General features: G+C 43.1%; 1 protein-coding gene across 1 annotated transcript in view; it reads right to left on the minus strand.

Moving 5' to 3' along the window:
- Positions 1–5,587: 5,587 nt before the first annotated feature.
- The window catches only part of LOC112570425 (H2.0-like homeobox protein), a 29,573-nt gene continuing 11,436 nt past the window's right edge, over positions 5,588–23,724 (minus strand). The window contains exons 2-4 of the mRNA XM_025248838.1: positions 17,440–17,592; positions 13,128–13,315; positions 5,588–8,030 (exon numbers count right to left, since the gene is read on the minus strand). Coding sequence (XP_025104623.1) covers positions 7,575–8,030; positions 13,128–13,315; positions 17,440–17,592 — 797 coding nt within the window. The 3' untranslated portion in view covers positions 5,588–7,574. The remainder of the gene's footprint in view (positions 8,031–13,127; positions 13,316–17,439; positions 17,593–23,724) is intronic.

Genomic DNA, 23,724 nt, shown 5'->3' on the forward strand with positions numbered 1-23,724 from the left:
GACTAGTTTCTTTGCTCAGCATTGTCGTCTGCTACTTTCACATGATTACTTTTCTTTGTTCTGCCTTTGATCATCTGTTTTCGGAACTGACCCAGCTTTACTCGCACGGAAGGAAGGAAGGGAGGGTAGGCCATTCCCATGCAATCAACGCCTTCTGGTAGCCCCCCTACTTCAGACACCCTTTCTCCAACCCCTCTCCAACCAGGAGGTCGAGAGAGACGAATCGCAGCTCCCTAAAATTTATAGCTTTTTAAAGGGGCTACAGACGGCAGCAGATATTCCCTCCTTTTCGGAGGCTTCACGAAATCGAGGCTCGGTTCCACGGCCACACTTCCGGTTCGCTGAGAGACAGGCTCATCTCCAGGCACCGCCTTCTCGCTGGCTTTAATGGCCGTCACCCGTCGTTGGGCAGCCGATGATTGCCTCCTTTTTCTCATTCGGTCTCGTCTATTAAATCTGAAGAGAGTGGGGATCCGGGGATTTCCAGGATTTCTGACTCTCTCACCTGCAAGAGCAGGAAACGAAGAAGAACAGAATATTGAGAGACAGGGAAAGGCGATAAAAGAGAAATGAAAATTAATTGAAGCAGTGAAGAATAAAGAGAGAGGATTCTGTTTGGTTTTTGTAGAAAAGGAACAGATTCTATCACGGAGATGTATACTTAAAACAAATTTCAAGGAAATAAGTAGAAGAAGAGAAATGTATGGCAAATATTCATGTTGGCTGAACATTAATATTCGTGTTTAGGCTTTGTAAGATATATGACAAAAACAATGATCATCTGAATGTTTCAACTAAACACAACATAGTTGACACAAACACATGCTTTAACGACCCACAACCCATACTGACAGAGATTACACAGCATCCCATCCACCCGTCTGGAGTTTACTGTCCCAGTAAGAGTATAGAAGGTCGATGACAGTGTCCGAAATTTCTTGAAACTTTAAATTTCGCCCACCTCCGGAGCAAGCCTGCCTACGAGTGACCTCACGAGAGGGGCTTCGAGTCGCAGTTCATGTAGAAAATTGTCGTCCATCGCAAGATGCGCACCATCTTTTTTCATATTGCTGCAGGATCTTGGTGGTGCACCACACAGACGAACACCTGCTGTTGCTGCTGCTGCTGTGTGTGCTGCAAAGGCTGCTGGCTATGTGTCGTCAGACTCAGGGTCAGTCGTGCCATAATGCAGCAAACAAAATCGTGACCCAGCTCATGAAGCAAGGCAGCTGTTGCAATGGAGTTGGACTGATAAAAGCCAGCAGAATGAAGCGACATTAAACGGGAATCTCGACAAGCCGAGACCAGCTGCCAACGAAACTTCCATGGGCGCGGGGTTTCTTGCGATTCCCAGCACAGACCAGAAGATGGGGGTCGAGGACCACCTCTTCTAAAGATCGCAGAATGTCTTCTTCATGTATCCATCTGTCATGACGGCTCGATTTTTTTTATTCAGGATTATTTTTCTAAACACGTCAAAACCGTTTATAAGCCAGCCTGGTGTAAGGAAGGTGAAACAGCAGAGATGGTTGCCACATGGTTGCCCCAGTTCTTTCAAGTGGACTGACACCTCTAGTGATGTAGACGGGTATATTGTCTTGGATGTCCAATGACAAAATAATTGCGCTTGTTTGTACAGCGCTAAGTGTTGCAAGGGTCTCGTATTGTTGGTAGGGTGTGAGGAAGGGAGTCGGGAGGAGACAATGAAATGAATTAAGTGTCGTTACAAAGGTCCAGTCCCTTCAGAAGTCATCCTGCCATAGTTTTGCGTAAAACAAACTGACCAGAAAGGTGCTAAGCATCTCTGGAATGATCAGAATGCTGTTTTTCTGGATTTACCAACAAGTGCACTTCCTCCAAAATCCGAAAAGTAGTCTTTTAAGACAATTGCGAAGCAATGTTAACTCATCTTTTTCAAAATAAATGTCGTTAGCAACCTGCTTTAGCTTCAGTCAATTAATTAAACAGGTGGCCGTACATTCGGTTTCAACGGCATCGCCTCCATCTTTGTTACCTTGGATTCTTGAAACAATCTTTCGCAGGTTCGGGTAGGTGGTCTGACAATAACAATTAGTAGAAATGAAATCAGTGGCACAGATAAGGCCGGTCTGGCGCTAGATAGCAGGGTCCGAAATGTCGTTAGCATCTTGCCTGCCGCGGTCCGAGCAGTCACGTGGGCGAGGAAAGGGACTGCACTCTGATTTATGTAGGGCACACCGCGGGGTCAAGGTGTCAAGGATCCCCCGTGCGCGGGTTCAGGCGTGAGGTCAATGCAATTAAAGGGAAAACAATTCTAAACACCTGTACGCAGTAAATTCTGAGTCGCCTCCGCACGCAGCAGACAAGCGAGCAGACGACACGTGTGTCACCAAACATTTGCAACGACCAACGGCTGGTGCTGGCTAAAGATGGCGGCCATGGTGGTGTAAAATTGAGAGCGGCGGTCTCCTTGACGAAACAACAATTATAATTTAGAGGTAAGCTCTTTACAGCACCTTCAGAATTCAGGTTCAAAATACTTTAAATAAAAAAAATTAATAATAATGGAAAGCTGGTCTCAAAGCAAAGGAATTCATTGCGTCGTTTATTTATACTCATGACTTATGTAGATAAGAAAATGTTGATGCCATCAGAATAAAGATGGTCTACAACCTTTTCATTGCATGGAGTCCCCCACGAGGCAGTGAAGCTCTGTAAGTAGCTGAAAATTAAAAATTTTTTTTGAAAATTTAAAAATCTATTGTGCTGATTTTAAAGAACGCTTTTGATATATTTTTTGTTTGTTTATTCTATACAAACACGGAAAATTGTCTGTCTTCTTTGACAACATCTGAAATCGTTTGAGTTTTTTTTTTCTCGGAGTAAAAAAATATGTACGTGTCTGTCACGGCTCTTTTCAATCTCACGTGCCACCAACCTGGCTTTTCAGAGGCCTCCTATCTTGTGTTTACACGCTGCATCACGTGACCCTGCAGTCTGCAGCATCCGTAAATGAGAACACCCTCATCAACAAGGGTTCAATTACCACTCCGCGGTTCGTCCAAGGTGGCAGTTAAAAATAAAATAAAATTTGAAGGGTAGAAGGGAGGGAGCGTTGCAGATCCAAACCTGAGAGGCAGGATTTATCTGGGTCTGGAGTTTTGGAAGTGACTGCTGCCAAGGGTTCAGATAACGGGAGGGACACAGAAAAACCTCCTAACGACAGAGTTTTATTGCAGCAATCAGCGCCTACGTTTGTCGACAGAAGGGAAGGGAATATCTATAAACTGATATGCAGGACGCAGCAACCTAATCCTTGTTTGTGTCTGTGTGCGGAGAAAGGAGACCAACACGTGCGCGCGCTGGAAGGAGAGATATTTGGTCTCTCAGCTCTCCTGGTCTGCTTTTTCACTTTGCTTTACACGGCACGTGACCTGATGCTCAGCGTATGAACCACAAGAACATGACGACTGCAACACCAGAATGTATTAGCGTCTGTAATACTAAACATTACCAGCGGATGAAGCAAGCGAACCTTAGAGACTGCATACGATGGACATACCGAGTGCAATGCAGGCCCGCCAAATCCCAGGGGGACCACGCCAGTATGCATTGAATATAACACAAAGTGAAAATAACGACTCAGCTGACCACATGTGGCCGAAAAACATTGTTTCTTGTTAATTACCTCCTTGTGCTCAGTAATGTTGCTAGAGTAGGAACAGTAAGCCATATGTGGTATTATAACCTTCTGGCGTAATGAGAATATCATGAGCCACCACTTGGTTTTATTGACACTAGCGGGCGAAGGGGGCCACTGAATTTTTTTTCTCAGCCCATCCCGCCATGAACATAGAGCTGCCCGTGATTAGACGTGGCCATCTTAAATGTTAAGGTCAATGTAGTCCCATGACCTAACAGTCGAGTGAGGTATTCGAGCCCTGACTTATCAGGTGGACAGGTCATCTGAGGACGGTGCCCATCTCCTCCGCCTGATCTTCTGTAACCTTTAACAGCCGGAGGGAGTCCGTGTTGTCAAACGGGTATCGAACTGGTTGGAGTCCGCGAGGTTGGAGTCATACGCCTTGCTCGAAAGACTTTATGATAGAGGTCTACAATTTTAAACACAAGTACATAACGAATGGAACAGTGTACGAAGAACCTTGCAAATACACTATTCCCAGCGTGAGAAGAGCAAGAACCTAGCGACTAGACCCGATACCCTGCCCACAAGAGCCCCAGCGAGCGGAGCACAAGAACCCTGACGAGGGCAACAGCACAGCAACCCTAGCGACGGCAGCATCCGGGCTCCTCTCACGCCCCGCGGTTCCGGTCAGCATCAGAGGCACCAACGTCATCAACAAGGCGGCTGCACACGCGAAGACTCTTTGGTCTTTCGTTTCTTCGCCTTGATTAGCATCACCGCACGTGATTGTCAATCTCCGCTGTGCACGTGAGGAATCTCGCCCTCGGAGCTAATCACTTTGTCCAGATGCTTTTCTTGGCTCCGCCTTACCGTCGGTGGCCTGGGGAGTCCTTGAAGGCGACTCGAGTGTTTGGATTAGCCTGGTGATAGCAGGTGAGGCAGACAGGGTTATCTGTGGCAGCTATTGGCAACCCCCGTGTTCGCCGGCTTCTGCCACACAGATAGCGCCGGCCGCCAGCCTTATAACTCCACGTCTCCCCACGTCCCTTCTTGGAGGATGTCAACTGGCGGCGGTACGGCGCGCGACTGAGGAGTTCCTTGGCGACAAGCTTTTGATGACGACCGGCTCTGAGATTTGTCTTCAGCTTCACCCTAAGTTGAATTCTGCATTTTTTTTTCTCGCATTTAATGTATGTAATTATGTGAACATAATAGTTCAATTAGTATCGAAAGTTGATTGCACTTTTTTTTCCACACTACAGTTTATGAAAATGTTAGCTATGATGGCTGTTGTTCCCTTTGAAATGGGCTCAGACCTACTCAATAAAATTTTAATCTTGGAATCTTGAATCTTGTTTTCAGCTCCAGGAGGTGTATATGTGTGTGTTAGGGTGGGGTGTTCTTTGCTTGTTTGTGTGCACATAGCTAAGCCCAGCATCATTGTAATAATCCTGAAGATGCTTTGCAAATCGAGACAAAGTGTACAAAGTGTACAACATCCACAATTTCATATTTTTCTGTGTTTTCTTAGTTGTCTTTACGGTTTCTCGTTGGTGGATTTTTCTCAAATCAAAAGAAATCATACTGCTCTTTATATTGCTGTAGTATATTATGCCATGAAATAAATTAAAAAAAAATAATTTTAAAAAATCATAAAGTGTACAAAGCCGAGTTTTAAAACCAATAGCCCGAAACTAGAGGCACAGGGGTTCGATGCCGCAGTAGCGCAGCAAGCTTTCCTCAGTCGACCCAGCTGTCGTCAGTAGATATCTGACTCACAGAAGGCTTGCGAAAGGTGAGGCAGGGGAGGAGGGAGATAAAGCAGGATCACAAGAAAAGTGGAATATTTCACACCTCAGCGCTCTTCCCCACCCCACCTACACCCCACACGAGCCAAAAGGTCAAAGGACGCTGCGTGCCGTCAAGTACAATCAACCGAGTGGAAGAAAAACTGGTTAAAGCCAAGTTTAAGAACCAGTTTTATTACTTCTTCTACTGCAAACTTAATAGTAATTGCAAAATTGCTTTTGTGAACATCTGTATGAGACATAAATACTTTTTATAGCACAAATAATTTACAGTAAAGACATGCACACAAAAAACAAAATCCATCTTTTACCAAAATACTTTAAAGAATTCTTCTGTACTTTTGCCGAGAATTGCTCTCTTTGCAATGGTGAGTTAACATTTCTCTTGAGGATGAAAAGATACCGATTTTGTTTTGTTTGTTTGTTTGTTGTTTTTTGTTGGGTTTTTTTTTTGACATAAAGAAAATTTCACCGTTTTGAAAATTTTAAATTATTTAAAGCAGGTTAAGAAATAAAAATATAAATTGTTACATTAAGGCAATGCTGTATATCTGAAGATTCTCCAAAAAGAAAAGAGTATTTTAAATAAAGAGACACAACTTCCAGAATTAGAATGTTGTCCTTTCCATTAACATTGATTTACTATTTAAAATGTTGAGAACTTGAAGTTACCGCTAGTTCTGAAGACAGACAAAGAAAGTTTGTCGCTTCGTGGAGGAACAGAGGATGATACATAGGAAGCGGGGGCGTGGAGGAGGGGAGGTGCACGAAAAACGTCCAACCTCCTCAGTGTTAGAATGGACAGGACCTTTTATTTGGTCATTGAAATGTCCACGACACCCTAGTTAAACAGACACAACCATGATACAACTGTATTTCTATGCAGTAAACATCTTAGATGACAAGAGAGAAATAAATGGATGAGCAAAAGGGCGAATTAATACAAAGGAATGAATGATGGGCTAACAAGGGGGGTTAGGGTTAGGGTTCATGAATCACATGGAAAAGAATGGCTGCTAAAGATGAAGAAAGTTTTCTTCGTTAAGTGTGAAATAACGCGAAAGATAAATAAAGGAAGGGAGGTAAGATGGTAATAATGATGATGATAGGATAAAGGGTGATCATTAGTTGGACGCCATTTTATCAAACTGTTTACAACACAACTGTAATGTCATTTTTGAGAAACCAGTTTTTGAAATTGCAGACACTTCCCGAAGAGCTCAGCAGCATACAGAAGAAACAAAACCTCAACATCGTAATCGTAAGATAAGGCTACGGCTGCACTAAACGTACGTCACCGTGACGTCATACAAGCAAAAGGCACCAGTGGGTTACAGTTAAATATCGTTGAACGGTTCTGTGGGTTAATGAAAGGCACAGTTGATAAAAGATAAGGTGAGCGCTGTAGCACCGAGACTTCTAGGCAAGCTCTGCCGGGCGGTTCATAACAATCACAACAACATGTCAGTAAACAATAAGTCTTGCAACACAATGAGTTGTCGTACAAATAAACATGTCTTCATCAGGCCAACAGACCATGACAACTGGTCTTCATGTAGCGAGTCATGGAGTACATGGAGTCAACATGTCGACAAGCTTGCGGAAAGATGAAGGAAGGAGTTGCAGGACTGGGTAGGTCAGGGTATAACAGGTTAGGACAGGGTAGGAATAGGAGAGGGGAGGAAAACAACTCACAGCGGCTGCACTACTTTTCACTGCCGCCGTTAGTGTTGTATACATCGTTATATTTAATACATTGTTCATGGTTTCAACAGTTGCTTTGCCACCGGAAGACATTTCGCGGATGTGCAGCGTTAAGTCAGAAACACCACCATCATTGTTTCTATCGTTGAAGACATCGTTTTTCAAGGATCAAAATCCTTCTCGAACCAGCTGCTCACGTGACTCGTTTCCTCCCACCATCGCAATCAGTGGGTGTGAAATAAATTAGACTTCTTCATTCGCTGTGTGATGGCCACGACGTCTGCGTTCACAGCATTACCGACATGCAGAGTGCATGCTGGGATGGAGCTGCTGGTCCAGGCTTTACCGTGACGTCATCCGCAGGGTCCAGAAATGCTTGGGTAGAGGGTGCAGGGGTGGAGAAGGGGTGTGTGGGTAGAAGAACGGGGTCGGCGTCCTCACGGCGAAATGGTGTCGTCCATCTCCTCCTCGCTGTCTCCGGACACTGACTCCACCTCCACCTCGCAGTGCCCAAGGTCGTCGTCGTCATCGCTGTCTGGACCTACCCTGTCCTGGTCCTCCTCCACACGTGCTAATGCGTCACTTCCGGCTAGGCACGCCGTTGGTGATGACGTAACGCCCGGATTGGCCGCGTCCCGTCCGTTGGCGGACATCTTCTCGGACGGGTCGGGTGATGCCTCGCTGCTTCTCTTAGCGGCAGAGTCCTTTTCACTGTGACCTGACGACCCGCCGACTTTGGTGTCTGCTGACGTGGCGCTGGTTACGTCAGATGACGACTGCTCACCTGCGCCTGCGTCTTCCACGTTCTCTCCCTCTGACCCTTGACCCGGAGCTTTTGCTCTCTGTTGCGCGTGACGCCATTTCATGCGCCTGTTCTGGAACCAGACTTTCACCTGCAACACAAATGACGAGTCCTTGAACAGCAGCATAAACAAGCAACAACAACAGACATAAACAAGCTTTATTTCGGGAAATCGTTTCTGTGTGGTCGGGAAAGAAAGACAGAGATTATTTTGCGAGCTCGGGTATGGTACGGAAAATAAACCCTCCATTTTTGTTTTCCATTTCGGTCTAAGACCGTCACCCGGGGATAGAAAGACACTGCAAGAAGAAGATAATATAAGGACAAATAATTTTAAGTATGTCGTTTATACATCTGAAGCCGCTTGAGCAACTTTCAAAGTAAGTAGATGGCCACTACTTTGTCTGATTTCTCTTGCTGTTCCTCTCTGTACAAGATTCTGCTCCAAATTGTAATTATCTATTCTAGAAACCAATATCGTGTACAAACACACACACACACACGGGCCCTCAAAAACACACATACACACTTCTATCTAGAATTTGTATTCCTCTGCACTTGCAGCGTCTGCCATCTGTCCATCCATCCCTCACTTCTCCCATCCTCCTTACAGACTTGGTAACCATAGAAACGCTACTAACCCTTCCTATTCCAGAATGGCTTTGCAAATGAACGTGCATTTACGTGGAAAGATTTGAATCTTGCCCCTCGCCGAGGTGATACCTTAGCTCAGGTAGACATGATTTGAAAACAGCCACAAGGTGTAGAAGAATGCTCCTCACCGCCTTCCCACCGTTTAAGAGTCGGTCTAATCGAACTCTCTCTCCTCTTCAAGTAAACACAGAATACGCATGCGCCGAATAAACGGTGCATCAAGCACGTGAAAGGGTTTGATACATTTCTCCTAAGATCTTGCGATAACACCCGCTCAGACCCCCGAGAACCTCCGATGGCAACTGTCTAATCTCTGGTATCAGCCAGAGATACTGGAGAAAACATCCAGCATATTTATCGCCCCTTATTTACTCTTTGTTTAAAAAGTTCGCATGTACACACTCAGAAAATTATCAGACGCCTCCTCCAAGATAGAAGAGAGATAGATAAATAGATTGAGAGAAAAGATGAGGATTCATTTTCATTATTTTTTTTCGTTCGTGGAGATAGCATAAATTTTTTTCTTCTAAAACGTCGATGCCCCACACGTGACCAAAGACTAGCAGACAATGGTCACAGAGATGGACAGGATGAATGTTAGTTTTGTAAAGAAGTCACGTGTAACGAGGAGCAGAGTTCACTCTCGAGCTGAGTCTTCTTCCTCCTCCGACTCTCGTTGCCCGTGCAGCCTGCATTTTCCTCCGAGCGCCTCTGGTAAGCATCTCGTTGCCCCGACACAGACGCTCTTGAAAGCAAGAAAGCAGACATGACTTCTCCCTCCTCTCTTCGTGCCGTCCAATTTTCCTCCTGCCTCACATGCCAAGTGTCTACTGGCTTTGACGCGATGAAAAGATGTGGATGTATGGAGGGCTGCAGCGGAGACGTTTCCGCACTTACCCAGGCACATACAGCAGATTAGTAGACAATCATTTACCCCGCCACACTTTGAAGACAGATGAGGAGTGAGGTGATGGAGGGATTGGGGTAAGAGTGGTGGAGGATGTCGCCGTCGTCGTCGTTCTCGTTTGATCTTCCTTGACGTTCTTTTCAGGATGGGTTTGTTTGTTTGTTTGTTTTTTGGTTTCGTTTTGTTTTTTGTTTTTTCTTTGTTTTTGTTTTTTGTATTTTTTTTGTTCTGGTCCATGTTAAAGAAGTAGTTGTCGACACAGTTTTTTTTTTCTTTTAAACCTTCTTCAAACCTCAATGCCGTTTTCAACTGGACAAGCATGGGGTAGACTTTTGACCGAGTTTGGCACAGTTCTTACTTAACGGTTACATCAAAACACCTTGTAGACCTTGGCCAGACGTGATCCCTATTTATTCAGTTACACAAAAGCTGTTTGTTTACCAAATTTTCACTCATCTTTTATGTCGGTTAGCGGCCTTAAGTGCACAAACCCTCCCGACACTAAGATGCTCAGAGCTTGTTAACACCTGCTATTAAGGAAGGCAAGTTTGCTGTTCAGAACTTGTCAATACGTCATGGCTGTTAAATGGAAAAAAAACTAATTGCTTCTTCACACCTGTCTTTCTTTCTCTCTCTCACACACATGCCCAACATGTCGCTGCCATCAGGGTTACAACGATACTCAACGTTTTTTCTTTTTTTGTCTTTGCGATGTTGCACCACGCCCTCGTTAACCAGTCATCGTCTTTGATATTTTGGGGGGATGGGGTCTCCTTTCCACCTTACCTCCCCTCCCGGCTAATGAAAACAAAATGTTACTTGGACACTTAGAAAGGTGTGGCTTTTTTACCCTCAAAAAAGAAACACAAATTTTATAATGGATGTTAAAAAAAAAAAAATCCCAACCATACCCCACACACACAAACAAAAACAAAACCGTACGATATATGATAACTCATTACTCCAGGGCGGCAAATAACAGATATCGCCTGATGATACACAGAAGTGAATATCGCCAGTTTTCAGTTTTTCAAGGTAAACAATTTTATCGAGATCGTCCACTCATTGGGGCGTACAAATGTAAAGTGTCCAACGAATTAGAGGAAAATTTACAAACAAGACCCGGCAAAGACTCGTTTGATTTCGACATTCATTTTTTTTTTCTTTCTCTCCGGTAATCTGCGTCGCCCAATCAGCTTCCGTTGCAGTCCCCCCTGGAGGCTGGCACATCACCATTCCTTGTGCGACTGAAGCGCCACTCCTAATGGGTGACATTGTTTACCCCACAGGAATCGTTTGAAGGTGGATTTCGCTTTTTTTTTTTTTTTTTTGGTTTATTTCCGTGACCGCAGTGTAAATAACGAGCCACAAGGAAATCTCTTCAACTTTTCGCATTAACTTGTTTCTTTTCTGATGTGCGGACGCTGACGCACTGCGCTGGGCGTTTGAAGTCTGGCGGGCCGAGAGAGGGGCCCTTCGCAAGATGGATGAATGAAGTGCCCGGCAGTGTATATGCCGCGATAACATGCTTTAAAGGGGCCAGCCCGATTTAGCATCAAAGTCCTTGCCTGCCATCAGACACAGACCGGTTCTTCTCTCATTCAAGCAGATGATGTCACTAGATAGATACACCACCTTTTAAATCATGATGGTGGTGGTGTGGGGGAGGGGAATAAAAATGAAGAAAAATGTCAAATGGAGACGATAACGACAGAGGACGATTATAATCAGAAATTAAGCTGTAGTCACGTGTTTAAGGGGAGAGAATCGAGAGGGAGCAAGACTGGTTCGATGGTGTTCGTGAAGAGTGAGTGAGATTCTTTAATATCAGCTAACATGGCGTTTAAAGCTTAAACATCGAATGAAATGGAAAGAAATAAGCAAATGGATGAAGAAAGAAAGATAGAAGATGATCTGTATTGAAGAAGACAAGATAAAACACTGAAGATATTAGCCTAGATATAATAATTCAGTTCATGACAAATGCATCGAAAGCTGCAACAACTGCTCTTACACGATAAGAATTTATCATGTCAACTGGGAATTCGGTTATTGTTCGCCCAAGACTGAAAAAGGCTAACAACATCCATGGGGAATGCCGCTTGCAGTGAATGAGTCAACTAGGGAAGACGGTTATTTGTGCAACCTCCAACAGACCTGCAGCTTCCTAGGATGCCGGTTTCGGGAAAACCTTCGGTGGCATGCGAGTGAGGACAAGGCGATGATACATCCTTGTGGGTGATGACCGAATCGCGCTACTATCTGGGGCAGACATGTTGAGGAACTTGGCGATAATACCGCCCACGATGGTGTCATCGCCGCATCCACCCTCCCACCTCTTTCTTCACACCGAGGTCAAGCCGAGAGGAAAGGTGAAAACTTACGAAATGTTTCACAGGATTTTGCCTGGCTGCCTGCGTAAATTAAACCTTAAATAAAACCTTTCCAAAATGTAGAAGAAGAGGGGAAAAAAATGAGTAGAAACAGAGAGGCGAGAGGAACATCAGATGAGAGTTGCACATGCCCGATCTGAAAACTTCTCGTCAAACTTTTACATCTTTTCTTCATTGACGAGGGAAAACATCCCTGCACCACAATCCATGATAACATTGCCCTCCAGTCCCAACACTCGGGCAATCCTCATGATTGCACCTTTGATACAGTGGCATGTCTGTCAGCAATGGCCAGACCAGAAAAGACGCCGGCTTCATAAATCTGCTATCATATGTGCTTTTGTTTCTTTTTTTTTTGAAAGTTAATTTGTTAAGCTCGGACAAACATGTTAGCCATAAAAGATCAAGATAAAAAGATGAAAAGACTTAAAATGGCGATATTTATGATAGTTTCGGGCTGTGGCAGTTTCGTGCGAGAGATCCCGGATAGGAATAAAAGGCTCTTTATTTCAGGTTCTCAGTGGCGATATTCATCTGTTTTCGGGCTACAATTGTGATTACATCATTTTTGCTGGCTTTTCTCCGGCGCTCTGAATGTTCTCGTGGATGCGGCTCGTGCATACTAATACTTTGTTATCAAAGTGGCCCCTTTAAAGGTTTTCTAGCCAGTTAGATGGAAACAATTCAAATGATCTCAGTTTATATTCACGATAGAGACAGAGGAAGGTGGAAAGATTAAAAGCACAGTTCCGTCAAGTCATCGGATTTTTTTTATTGCTTCTATTGTGTTTCATCAGCATTTATCAAAATTATTCTAGTTTTTATTTATTTATTTTTTTTGCTTCTTGTTGTTTTTGTTTTTTGTTGTTGCTGTTTTTTTTTTTTTTTTCGTTTAATGTCTGTCCAATGACAGTGTCCTATGGCATTTTTATTCAGAGATGGGGGTTGTTGCCAGTATCTTGAAAAGGACCAACAGTCACTTATTATGGTTGGTTTCGGCGAGTTGTTTTCTATTTGTTTCTACCTTCTAGTCAGAACCTCTGTCTAAAAATGGTTTGTTTTTTACTTCTGCTCACAAAAATGGAATAACATTCTCACAAACGAGGCAGTCGTTTGAGTTAACAAAACTTTTCAAAAAAATCAAGTGTGGATGTCGGAAATAGCAGCATGCCATACAATAAAAATATCGATAACAAAGACAAGTCAAGGTTGACTCTGGGAAAGACTGGGTTACCTGGGCGTCAGTAAGACCCAACATGGCTGCCAACTGCCGTCTGTCCGGCTTGGTGACGTACTTCTGCACGGCGAAGCGGCGCTCGAGACCTTTGCGCTGCAGGTTGGAGAAGACAGCTCGGGACCATGACCTTTTGCGCTTTGGCTGACCCCCATTGCCCGTGTCTGCGTTGAGGACAGAATAAGGACCTGAAAATTAAAAATATATAGATATATATTTCTGAGCGTGATTTTATTAGCGTGACGTATATGACACTTACCTCCAACTTGTTAAAGAAATGCTTTGTGCAGGGAAGACCCACAAAGATTGTACAAGAGTTTTTAATTATAAATCCTTGAGAGAAACAGTTGCTGTTCCCTTTGAACAAAGTGGAGAAAGCTCAAGAGTAAATGTTTCATTCCTGTGGTTGTGAAGCGATGTCCAGACCCTGCGGATGTTGCTTAATATGACTTTACCCCAGGGATCTTTGTCATCATTTCCTAACTGCGACCCCAGGGGATAAGAGACTATCCATGGAGTGTAGACAGTTTTATACCGTACCCTTAGACACGACCCCTGGCATACGCAGAATCTGTTTAAGTATAAACCGTGTAATGGTCAGTTTGTATCCTATACTGACTTTCTACGGATGCTATTGTTTGAGAGAGAGGCAGCAAACAGGACCAGCGCCACTTCACTGAATCACGTGACCGTAAGAGTTGGTAATCAAGACAGCGAAGTATGGCGGAGGACACCGAGGCGCATGGAGGAGCAAGCCCCAGACCATCAAGTCCGCGGAGATGGCCCGCACGTGGACCACGAGCCCACAGAGGTGGTTTATAACCCTCGGTGCCAGACGAAACAATAGTCTTCTGTGAGGCCCCGAGCGCTGAGCGTGGATGGTAATAGCACCCAACTGACAACAGCAGTGATAGCGGCCATCTTGCCTGCCAGCGCCGCCATTCGCTTCGAGGAAAGCGGGCGATAACCGCGAGGAATAGCGTGTCTAAACTGTCGGGTGACACTGCACACGTGAGGTGTCGCGGGTCAGAGGTCAGGCGATGTCGCGACCTCATTTTCACGTGCAGCTGTGCGTCGTGGGGGTCCGTGAAATGGGGTGAGGGGGGAGAGAAGAGGTGGGGGGGGGGAGGAAGGAAGTCTTCTTCACAAGGAGAGCGGAAGGGCACGAGGCTGTAAACTGGTTTGTTGACTGCCGTCCGTAGATCGTCACGAGGTAGTAGTCTTCCGCCATTTTGCAGGTGTGCCAGCCGGGTGGCCACAGGTAATAGGTCATAAACATCGCACACAATTCTGTCTCGTTATTTTCTATGGTTGGTATCTGCGATGTCAAATGGTCGTCCTTAGTTTTATTTAATGCTTGGTAGTGTAGTGGTTCAAACTTTGCTTGTCACCACTGGAGAGAGCGTCCTGGGGTTCAGATCTCGGCCTGGGACACTCTGTGACACCTGTACGCGGCCAGCCATTCAGGTTTTCTTTGGCTACTCAGGTTTCTTCCCCCCACTGACTCTTCCTCAATCATTTCCACTCCACTGTAAAGGTCTAGACTGGATGTGAATATCCTGAGACTCAAAACACTTAAACATCCAGAATCTTCTCTTTATCTCCTCGTCAAATATTTATTTTTCGGAACTAACATGCATCTCCACCAGTCGAAAATGATGTGTCACACAACAACATTTTCTTTACCTTCTTAAAAAAAAAATGCCTTTCTGGGTTAATTTTTTTTTTAATGCGATTCGTGGCCAGCACTAATCACAGGTGTTGCGCGATAGGAGCTTTAAAGGACAGAAGCTTTTTGCTTTTCTCCCCAATTTATTTTTAATGCCGCTGCCATAGTAACCATCGGCTGCCACCCGTTCGTCATTTGGTGAGCAGACTTGCAGGATGGAGGAGTTAGCAACAGTACAGGGTACATGGGTACCGATGGTTGGCAAGAGTGAGTAGATGCTGCAGCCGTTAACTCCATCTAGTCTATAGTCTACTTCTGTGTTAGTCTTACAGTTTCTTCAGGTGGAAGTTATCTCGCCTTCAGCAGATCATGGAGCCAGAGGACGAGTGCTGATCGAGAGATGTGAACACATCAGTGCATGCTTATCAGCAGTCCTTATCACATTTACCAAACGAATGTGAGTAACCCCCCCCCCCAAAAAAAAAAAAAAACAACAAAACAAACAAAAAACAAACAAACAAACAAAAAAAAAACCAAACAAACAAACAAAAACAAAAACCAAAAACCAAAAACTCAGTCCCCTTTAAAACTAGGTTAGGAACTAACGAATATGATTCAATATGGTGGCGACAAGACCGTTATTATGACACGGACATATAAAATTACTGTTCTGTTGCAGACAAGAATATGTAATGTCGAAGGTTTAGAATTCCACAAAACAATACTCTCGGCAATTTGATTCCCATGTGGTATTATCCTTACCTTCATGAATGTCATGCAGTGTTTATATGGTTCGGCAAAATTATAAAACATTATTAAAAAATGAATTTTCATTTTTAAAAATCAGCCAATAGAATGAAGGAGTATATTTCCTCTATAAATCTTTTACTAATGATGAATTCCACTTAGCATGCTCTCGCACGCTACATTATAAAAATATACAGTAATTATTAATATATACAGTAAAAATATTATATATTTTCTCTGCAATATATATTCTGTATTATATAAAATTTAAAAGTCGTAATATTCGACATGTTTATACATGACAGACACCACACTCTACATCAGTCTTGAGGACAGCATCTTTTCTATAATTCTTATCAAAATAATTTTAGCTCTAACTGAACTAAAAATTTCTTTGTTTCGCATCTGCCGACAGAGATGGTTTAAAAAAAAAAATGCAGCAACATCTTTTATTGTATCCGCCATAGTGATGGCACGTGCCTACCCCAGCCACAAACTGCAGTCAAGTTGAAACATTTGAACATGTAACCAGCATGATGCTGGCTCTCAGATTAACCTGACTAGCCATGCCAGCCTGTCTCCAGCTTCCAGTAACATTGTCTGTTAGTTTTGCCTGGCTTGATGTTTAGTCTCCTGCTAGCACCGCGAGACGCCGAGGCTACAACTAACATCGCCCGCCATCAACATCAGCAGCCAATTTATTTTGAAAGCAAAGTGAGGCTAGTGTAGGTTAAATACAAGTTAATATCAATATCAGCAGTGGAGTTTACATCGAAATCCAAATGAGGCTAGTTTACAATGGATGCAAGGTAATGCCAGCATCAGCAGCAAAGTTGAGATGAGGGAGGGTACCTAGTCTACTGAAGATGTCTTTAGGGTTCGAATCAATGCCAAAGACAAAATTAAATTGAAAAAATATTTTGCAGCGTTTGAAAACAAATATAAAGTAGGTTTTACATTTAGTTTAATTTTCCATTGTCTCAAGCTGAAGAAAATTCAGTTTTTTTTAATCAGTGATATGATATAAATGTATTAGGGATGATATTCAGAAAGGCGAACTCACTCTCACATTATAAAGAACTTTCAGTTGATCTTCATTCATAACTTTTGTTTACAATTATTTCATTGTCAATACTTCGAACTTCTCTTCACTGACTGCATGGATACAGGGCGCCTTCTGCTGCTATGAACCGTCTGTCTGGTTCCGTTGATGTAAAGATATTTAACAAAGTGTGTGATATGAGTTAGGGATGAGGTTGACTGGGGACATCAGATGTCAAAAAGATTACATGAGCAAATAATTTGTGTTTTTAATCTGTGGCAGAAAAAAATGTCCACAAAAAATCATTTATTTGCGTTGTTCCCTTCTTACAATCTAAATTAGCAACAGGCAATCAAAATATGACCTTTTTGGCTTACTTCTTTTTTCCCTCCGTTCTTTGTCTTGAAATAGTCTTCTTCATGTTAATGGCTTTAATGATAGAACTGTAACGAATATGTCGTGGATAGAAATTAATCCTAAAATCTGTCTTTCATTTGTTTTTTCCCCTATTTTTTTTTAGATTTTTTGCCCATTTCTTACTGTATCATTTTGCCAAGATATGCAGTTATCAAAGCCATGATCAGAAGTTTGTTCCATCAACAAATATCAATTGTAAACCATTCTGGCATGAAATTGTTTTTAAATCCTTAATTGTTTTATGTTGGGTGGGAAGGGGGTCGAACCTAATCCCATTCTTTAAATCGTGTAAATATAGGAATTTTCTTTTTTTGTTCCTGCGAGAGGAACCTCCCCTGAGCTGCCGTTGCAGGTTTTCGTGGTACCCGGTCTGCTAGTCCCCGGGTGCACAGAAGACCCACCAGCAAGTAAACATCAAGGAACTGGAGGCGACTTACCTGGCAAGCCGTCACACGTGGGAGGCGGGTACTGGGGTGGCTGCAGCGCGTGCACAGCGGACAGAGCTGCGGGGTGGAAGGCGGAGGATGCGGTGCAGGTAGGAGAGTGGCAGGGACACAGAGGGTAGTTCCTACTTCGCCTCGGGCACGCTGCTCAGACGGAAGTTGTTCTCTGAAACAAATAATTTTATTTTGTGTGTCGAAAAGCCGATAATCGGGGAGCAAACATTGTTTCACATGCCAGCCGACAGTGAGGAGTGAATAAAAAGAAAAGAAAAAGACAAAGAATAAATTTTAAAAATTAAAAAAGGAAAAAAGGTTGGTTATATGTTGCATCAAGAGGTGTGAAATCGTCGGGGGAGGGGAAGCAGGGGAAAAAGTAAACTGAGCTCCATTAATAGATGATAACTCTCTGAATCATGTCGCATCACTATTTCCGATGTATTAAAGTCTACATGTTATTTCTCGGAAGAAAAGCTGACTTAATGTGTGACATAGTGTACCCACTGGACAACAGTTCTGGACCCACTGACGGTGAAAGTGCGAGCGATGCTGCCATACCGTTAAACCGTTTTGCCGACTGGACAACGTGATCTTTATTTATGAGTCCTTCAATTTTTCAATATTGTTACCCCCCAACCCTCATCAACCTCCCCACCCATCCCCACCCACACATACACACATACACAGATCAATGACTCAACTGCTTCTTCGACAACGATCGCCATATGGAAGCTACATTGAAACTCTAAGATACTGTTTGTAACCTTATCCTGTCAATAATTCTCTAATTCGCCCAATTTTCCTCGCTGTAATTTGGTTCAAAATTTAACACCATCTCAAAATTCCAGGATGCCTGCCATTTGACGACCCCTCCCCCTGCTTTGATTGACAGGTAGCTCTCGCACCCGACGGTTCAGTGACGTCAGTGGACAAGGCAACATGGCAACCAAACTTCAAAACGCCTCTAAGCTCTCTTTAAGATCGACTATAAGTAAAAGTATTCCTTCTGCGACTCCAAATTATGAGGAAATGATTAAGAATGTCAGTTTCCATCATTTCAGCCCTTCTTATGTTTTGATGACTCGCTTTTGTCCTTTGACCTTTGCCCTTTGCCCAGTCCATAATTCTTGACTGATGACGTGTTTACTGGAGTATTTTGGCCGTTTTCTGACACTTTTAATGTTAATTTTTTTAATTTTATATTTATAGAGGTGATGAAAGATGGTTTGTGTTATCTCCAAACGTGTAAATAGAGCTATATTTTTATTATGAATTTCTAAAACGTTTGGAGAATTAAAAACAAACGGTTTAGGGAATAATCTGAGACTTCAAGAATGCCGAGAACGTTTTTCCTGACTTCCCAGCAAACGTAAAGCACTGTCTGCAAGATACTGACTCCCAATAGTTTATTTGTTGTCAACAGACTCCGTTCACAAAGTCCAATTTAGAAGATTGTTTTTTTCTGTTTGCATTAGCCTTATCTAGACTCATTCCACTTTGGAAAATATTTCTCCCTGAAAATCTTGTTCCTTCGCTTTATCGGTCTCTTTACCCATCCCTACTCATCCAGCCACAGAAGGCATTCATCGCTTACAGCCCGCAACTTTTTCTGGTGGGTCTGGTATTCGTCACTTGTAATATCCACTCCTATATCTAGTCACCTGCTGTATCCCCTTTTGATTTTATAGTGTCCAGTCCTAGGTATCTGTCACTTGTAGTATCCTCTCCTATATCTAGTCACCTACTGTATCCCCTTGTACCGTGATTTTATAGTGTCCAGTCCTAGTTGTCTCCACGCTTACTTGCCAGTCAGGACACTTGTTGTTTACTATAATATTATTCTATACTATCCTGCTGACTTAATATCAGTACAAACACGGTCTTGGGTTCTTATTGTGCCTCCCAAGACCCTCGAGAGGTCTCTAACACTTCACTCCACAACAGCCTGAAAGGTTAGGGGACGGCCTTTATCTTTTTCTTCCAACTCTCGGACATCATTTCCTTCCAGAAGTGATGCCATCTTTTCCTTTCTGTTTTGCTTTACTCGGTTACTACACTTTTTGCCAGTTAAAAAAATCGTATCACTGCAGTATATTCTCAGAACCATGATTGTTTCAGAATGTGAATAAAATCGCATAATTTTCGTTCAAGTTTTATAATTAAGAGGATGATCCACAACGAGATACATTTTGTTTTTCATTTACAATTGCTACTTCCATAACCAGACGACCTTATCAAACCTTTCAAACCAGAAAAATCTTTCTCTACACGAAGAAACATGAAACAACACAAAATGCGAGAAAGCCAATACCCGAGCCCTGAGACATGATCGGGTGGAGGGTGGAGAGCGGAAAAAGCACGTGGACTGCGATTACAGGAAATAGCGACAGAGACTAGATGGAGCATAGGCGACTAATTAAGGCAAACATTCATTAATCACAGCTATCACTACATCGGGTGAGCCCCTCTGGTGAGATGCTCCGCTCGCCGCCAAGGGGCCGGCCACACACGGCGAGGGCCAGAACACATGTACTGTGTCAGTGCAGAACGCGCCCCTCTTTGAGTCGCGATAGTCCATCAGTCTGATGATAGAAAGAAGTATACAAGATTCCGACAGCGCCAGCTTCCACATTTTTTTTTTAAAAAAAAGGATGCTGCACGCACGCGCATGGAGTCAGATGTGGAACCAGTAAATGGAAGAAGGAAGCTTTCCACTTTTGGGAGGGAGGGATTGGGAGGGGGAGTGTTTGCCCTGGCTAATTTTTTTTATGCTGGTGTGTCAAAAGACTAAATGCATCTGCTTTGCAACTTCACATCTGCAGGCCCGAGAGAAAGGGAGGCTCTGTTGTGGATGACACGGGCGAGGTTTGGACTGAACAGTTGAGCGTGTGTTGCAATCGAATGTTTTATTCAACGATCCTTTCTTTCGTTAGAAGCTGGAGGAGAACTGAAGGTGTTTGATGAGTAGGATGTGTGTTGAAATGTAGATGGGCAACGGTGTCCTATTCTAGGATGTTTATAGGTATAGCAAGCAAATGCTCGAGCACACCCATAGTCTGTCCCCATTCAAAGAGGGAGATACCAACTAACAGCACATCGTTGAGTCGATGGAACAAATCTGGAGAAATTCCCTTTTTTAAAATCTGTATGTATGTATGTGTGTCTGAGAGAGAAAGGGTAAACAATTATAATGATTATACATTTCTCTTATTCCTGCGAGACTGTGCTTTTATGTGGCAAAGTTATGAACTGTGTCGGTGTTTTGAAAACGATGGTAATTATGGCAAATTATGCTTCCTTTACCTTATTTAATATTTGGTCTTTGGATTTCGTCTTAAGGAAGATAAAGGGGAAAATAAATTATTTTTAAAAGTTGTATGTCTGTCTCCATTTAACGCCCGCCCCTCTTAAAAGAATTGCTCGAACTATCCCCCACCAACAAAAAACCCAATGAACAAAAGAGAAAGGAAGCTTGTTCTAATAGATCCTCCAGTATATTGTTCATGTTTGTTAGCATAAGCACAAAAAATCCAAGAAAATGAAAAGGAAAAGAGTTGAAAGAAATATTGAAAATAAGAGAGGAAAGCTTTGGTACAACCCTCATATATGGAACACACACCAAGATGGCCCACAAGGTGCTTTCCTCGCCGATGTGCTGTCCGTTTTGGAGAACCTTCAGGTCTGCCTTATGTGGAGACTTCAAAAGAAAAAGGCGAGTAGGTCTTCAGGGGATACCAGGCCTTTTTGCAAAGCCAAGAAATGAGACAGCCGACCATCTTGCCAAACTAAAATCACGAGGAAAAGACCCTTGTTGTCACACCCCTTGTCACCAAGTGACAACAACTATTTTCAGGAACGATGGCAACAGGTAGTGATCTACAACTACGAACAGCTCAGTGCCGACTAAATGCTGATATGTTCAAGAAGATGAAGCTGGCATCTGTGTCTGCGAGGCCTAGAAGATCCAACCCCTGAGTACATTCTCCAGCAATACATTCATCTTCCTGTGTCTGTGTGGTCTTGAAGACCCAACATCTGGGCACATACTTCATAAATACCCCAATGATCGATAGGAAGAAAAAAAAAGGAATGAAGATAATGACAATTTATTCCTTCAGTCTGTAGACTTTGTCTCCCTTCAAAAGAGTAAACTACAGATGACCAGTACTCCTGACTCACTCTGACTCACGAAACAACTTTGGTGAGGTTCCACACTTGTTCGGAAATCCACATTATATTTAAATATATTGCTAACCTATATTTCAATATGGGGACGAAACAATTAAGAAAGGAAGATTATAATGGCTGTGACAGCATCTCTTAAGAGTGCGATTCCAAAACAAAACTGACATCCTAGACATTAAACTGTCTTCCTGAATTCAGTTCGTACACGTCTCTGGCTTCTCCCTGTTTATTGTTTGTGTGAGGCCAGGCTGTAGCTGTTGTGATGGATCACAATAAAATACTCGCCCGCTCTCCACTTAAAATCTGCCGGAGCTGCAAGGAAATCATCTGTTGAGATTGTAATTAAAACAAATTGGGTTCTCAAAAGAAAAAAAAGGAGAGGCAGAGACACAGCCGAGGTTTTTCCGCTGGGCACACCTTGGTCATAAAAGTTCCCCTTCGCCATTATTCTCTCCGGGGCACTAGCCACTTTCTCCAGTGATAAAACTGTTTCTTATCCGACCAATGTGCCGCATTCCTTTAATCAGCTTTTTACAGTTTGGACCAATCAACGTTGAGAAGACGCGTTTGTCAAACACGTAGCTTCTATTTCCGTCGGAAGGAGCTAAAAATAGCTCGCAGGGCCGATAATTGTCAGTAATTTCTCGTGATTTCCCGCTAACACACGCGGGTCTTTATCTGAAATGCATGCCATCTCCAAAATGCAAAACGTGTGGACAGAAATCTGACGGCTGTCTCCAAACGATGTAAACAGCGGGACGATCAAAGAGCTGGTGATGGCGTTTAGTGGGTAGTTAGCGGGTCTTGATATACGGGTAGAAGCCTGCAGTCGGTAGCCAGACCTCCTGTGACGTCAGTAAAATGGATTATTCTCGAATGTTCATTTTAATCCTTCAGTTTAGGTTAAATAGACTTAATAAATCACCATTTTCCTCCATTTTCTTCGAGGGTTAGGGGTAAATTCAGGGACGGGTTAAGTGGTCGTTTATATTTTTTTCTCCACAAAAATATTTTTGTGTTTATTTCTAGTACCTTTATTTTATATAATCATTTCCATATTTGTTGTAATATTTCCACTTTTCAATTACTTTAAACACTGAGTACTTTGTAAGGGAAAGAGATCGCGAACGTTCACTGTACCCCGGGGATAATCTAGGTGAGTAGAATGTAGTGAGGGATGAGTAAATGGATCTTGTGGATAGAGAGTCAGTGAGAAAATAATAGTTCAATATTAACCAAAACTAACTGCTTGCAATGTCATTAAAATTTTTTCTGAAATAGTTTAGTATTCGTAAGTAGCAAAACAGATACAAAGCTAATCTACCCTTAATACCAATAAGTCCGTGGATGGAGAAAGGGATGGAAAGAATCCAAGTATTCCCTCCATTCACACACAAGAATTATATTGAAGGTCAGAAAATCAATTAGTAATAAGAAAGAAAGAGTTGAGAAATAAAAGACTGACTCCAATTCAGTCTTCCTACAGTCTGGCTGGCACTCGACGGAAAACTGTTTATCATTAGCACCGCTGAACACAACGGAATAGAAGGAGGGGAACACTGTACGAACTACTAAACGGAACAGATTACACGAATTATTTCAAAATTGCTTCTGCAGACATTTTTTTTCTGTGTGAACTGGCAGCATCCTGCATCTCTTGGCGTTCAACCTCAGTCTGGAAGCCCAATCGAAACAGCCTGTGAATACATCTTTGGAATTTGATAGCGCGCTATACTTGTCCGGCCCGGCGGGTGGGTTTGGGCAGAGATAAACAGACTGTCACCCGAGTTGGCTGTTTATCAGTCGCAGTTTAAACTAGACTTCTTTTAAAGACGTTTCGCCTCAAACGCAGCTTATAATGCGACAAGTGTTTCAGGCTGTCGAATTAAAGCCGAGCTGTTCTCTCCACTGATTTATTCTCTTGTTTATTCCATCGGCCTGTTCATTATATGACCTGTCGTCTGCGCCGGCCCTTCAGACAAAATGGAAGCTGGTAGAGAACCAGGATGCGCTGGGTGTAGAGTGTAGAAGGACGATTTCCGCCATGAGGGGGATTGGGGGGAATGTTCCCCCTACCTCATTTCCGCTCATTTGTTT

The sequence above is a fragment of the Pomacea canaliculata genome, linkage group LG8 (genome assembly GCF_003073045.1).
Source record: "Pomacea canaliculata isolate SZHN2017 linkage group LG8, ASM307304v1, whole genome shotgun sequence".
In the NCBI taxonomy this organism is placed as follows: domain Eukaryota; kingdom Metazoa; phylum Mollusca; class Gastropoda; order Architaenioglossa; family Ampullariidae; genus Pomacea; species Pomacea canaliculata.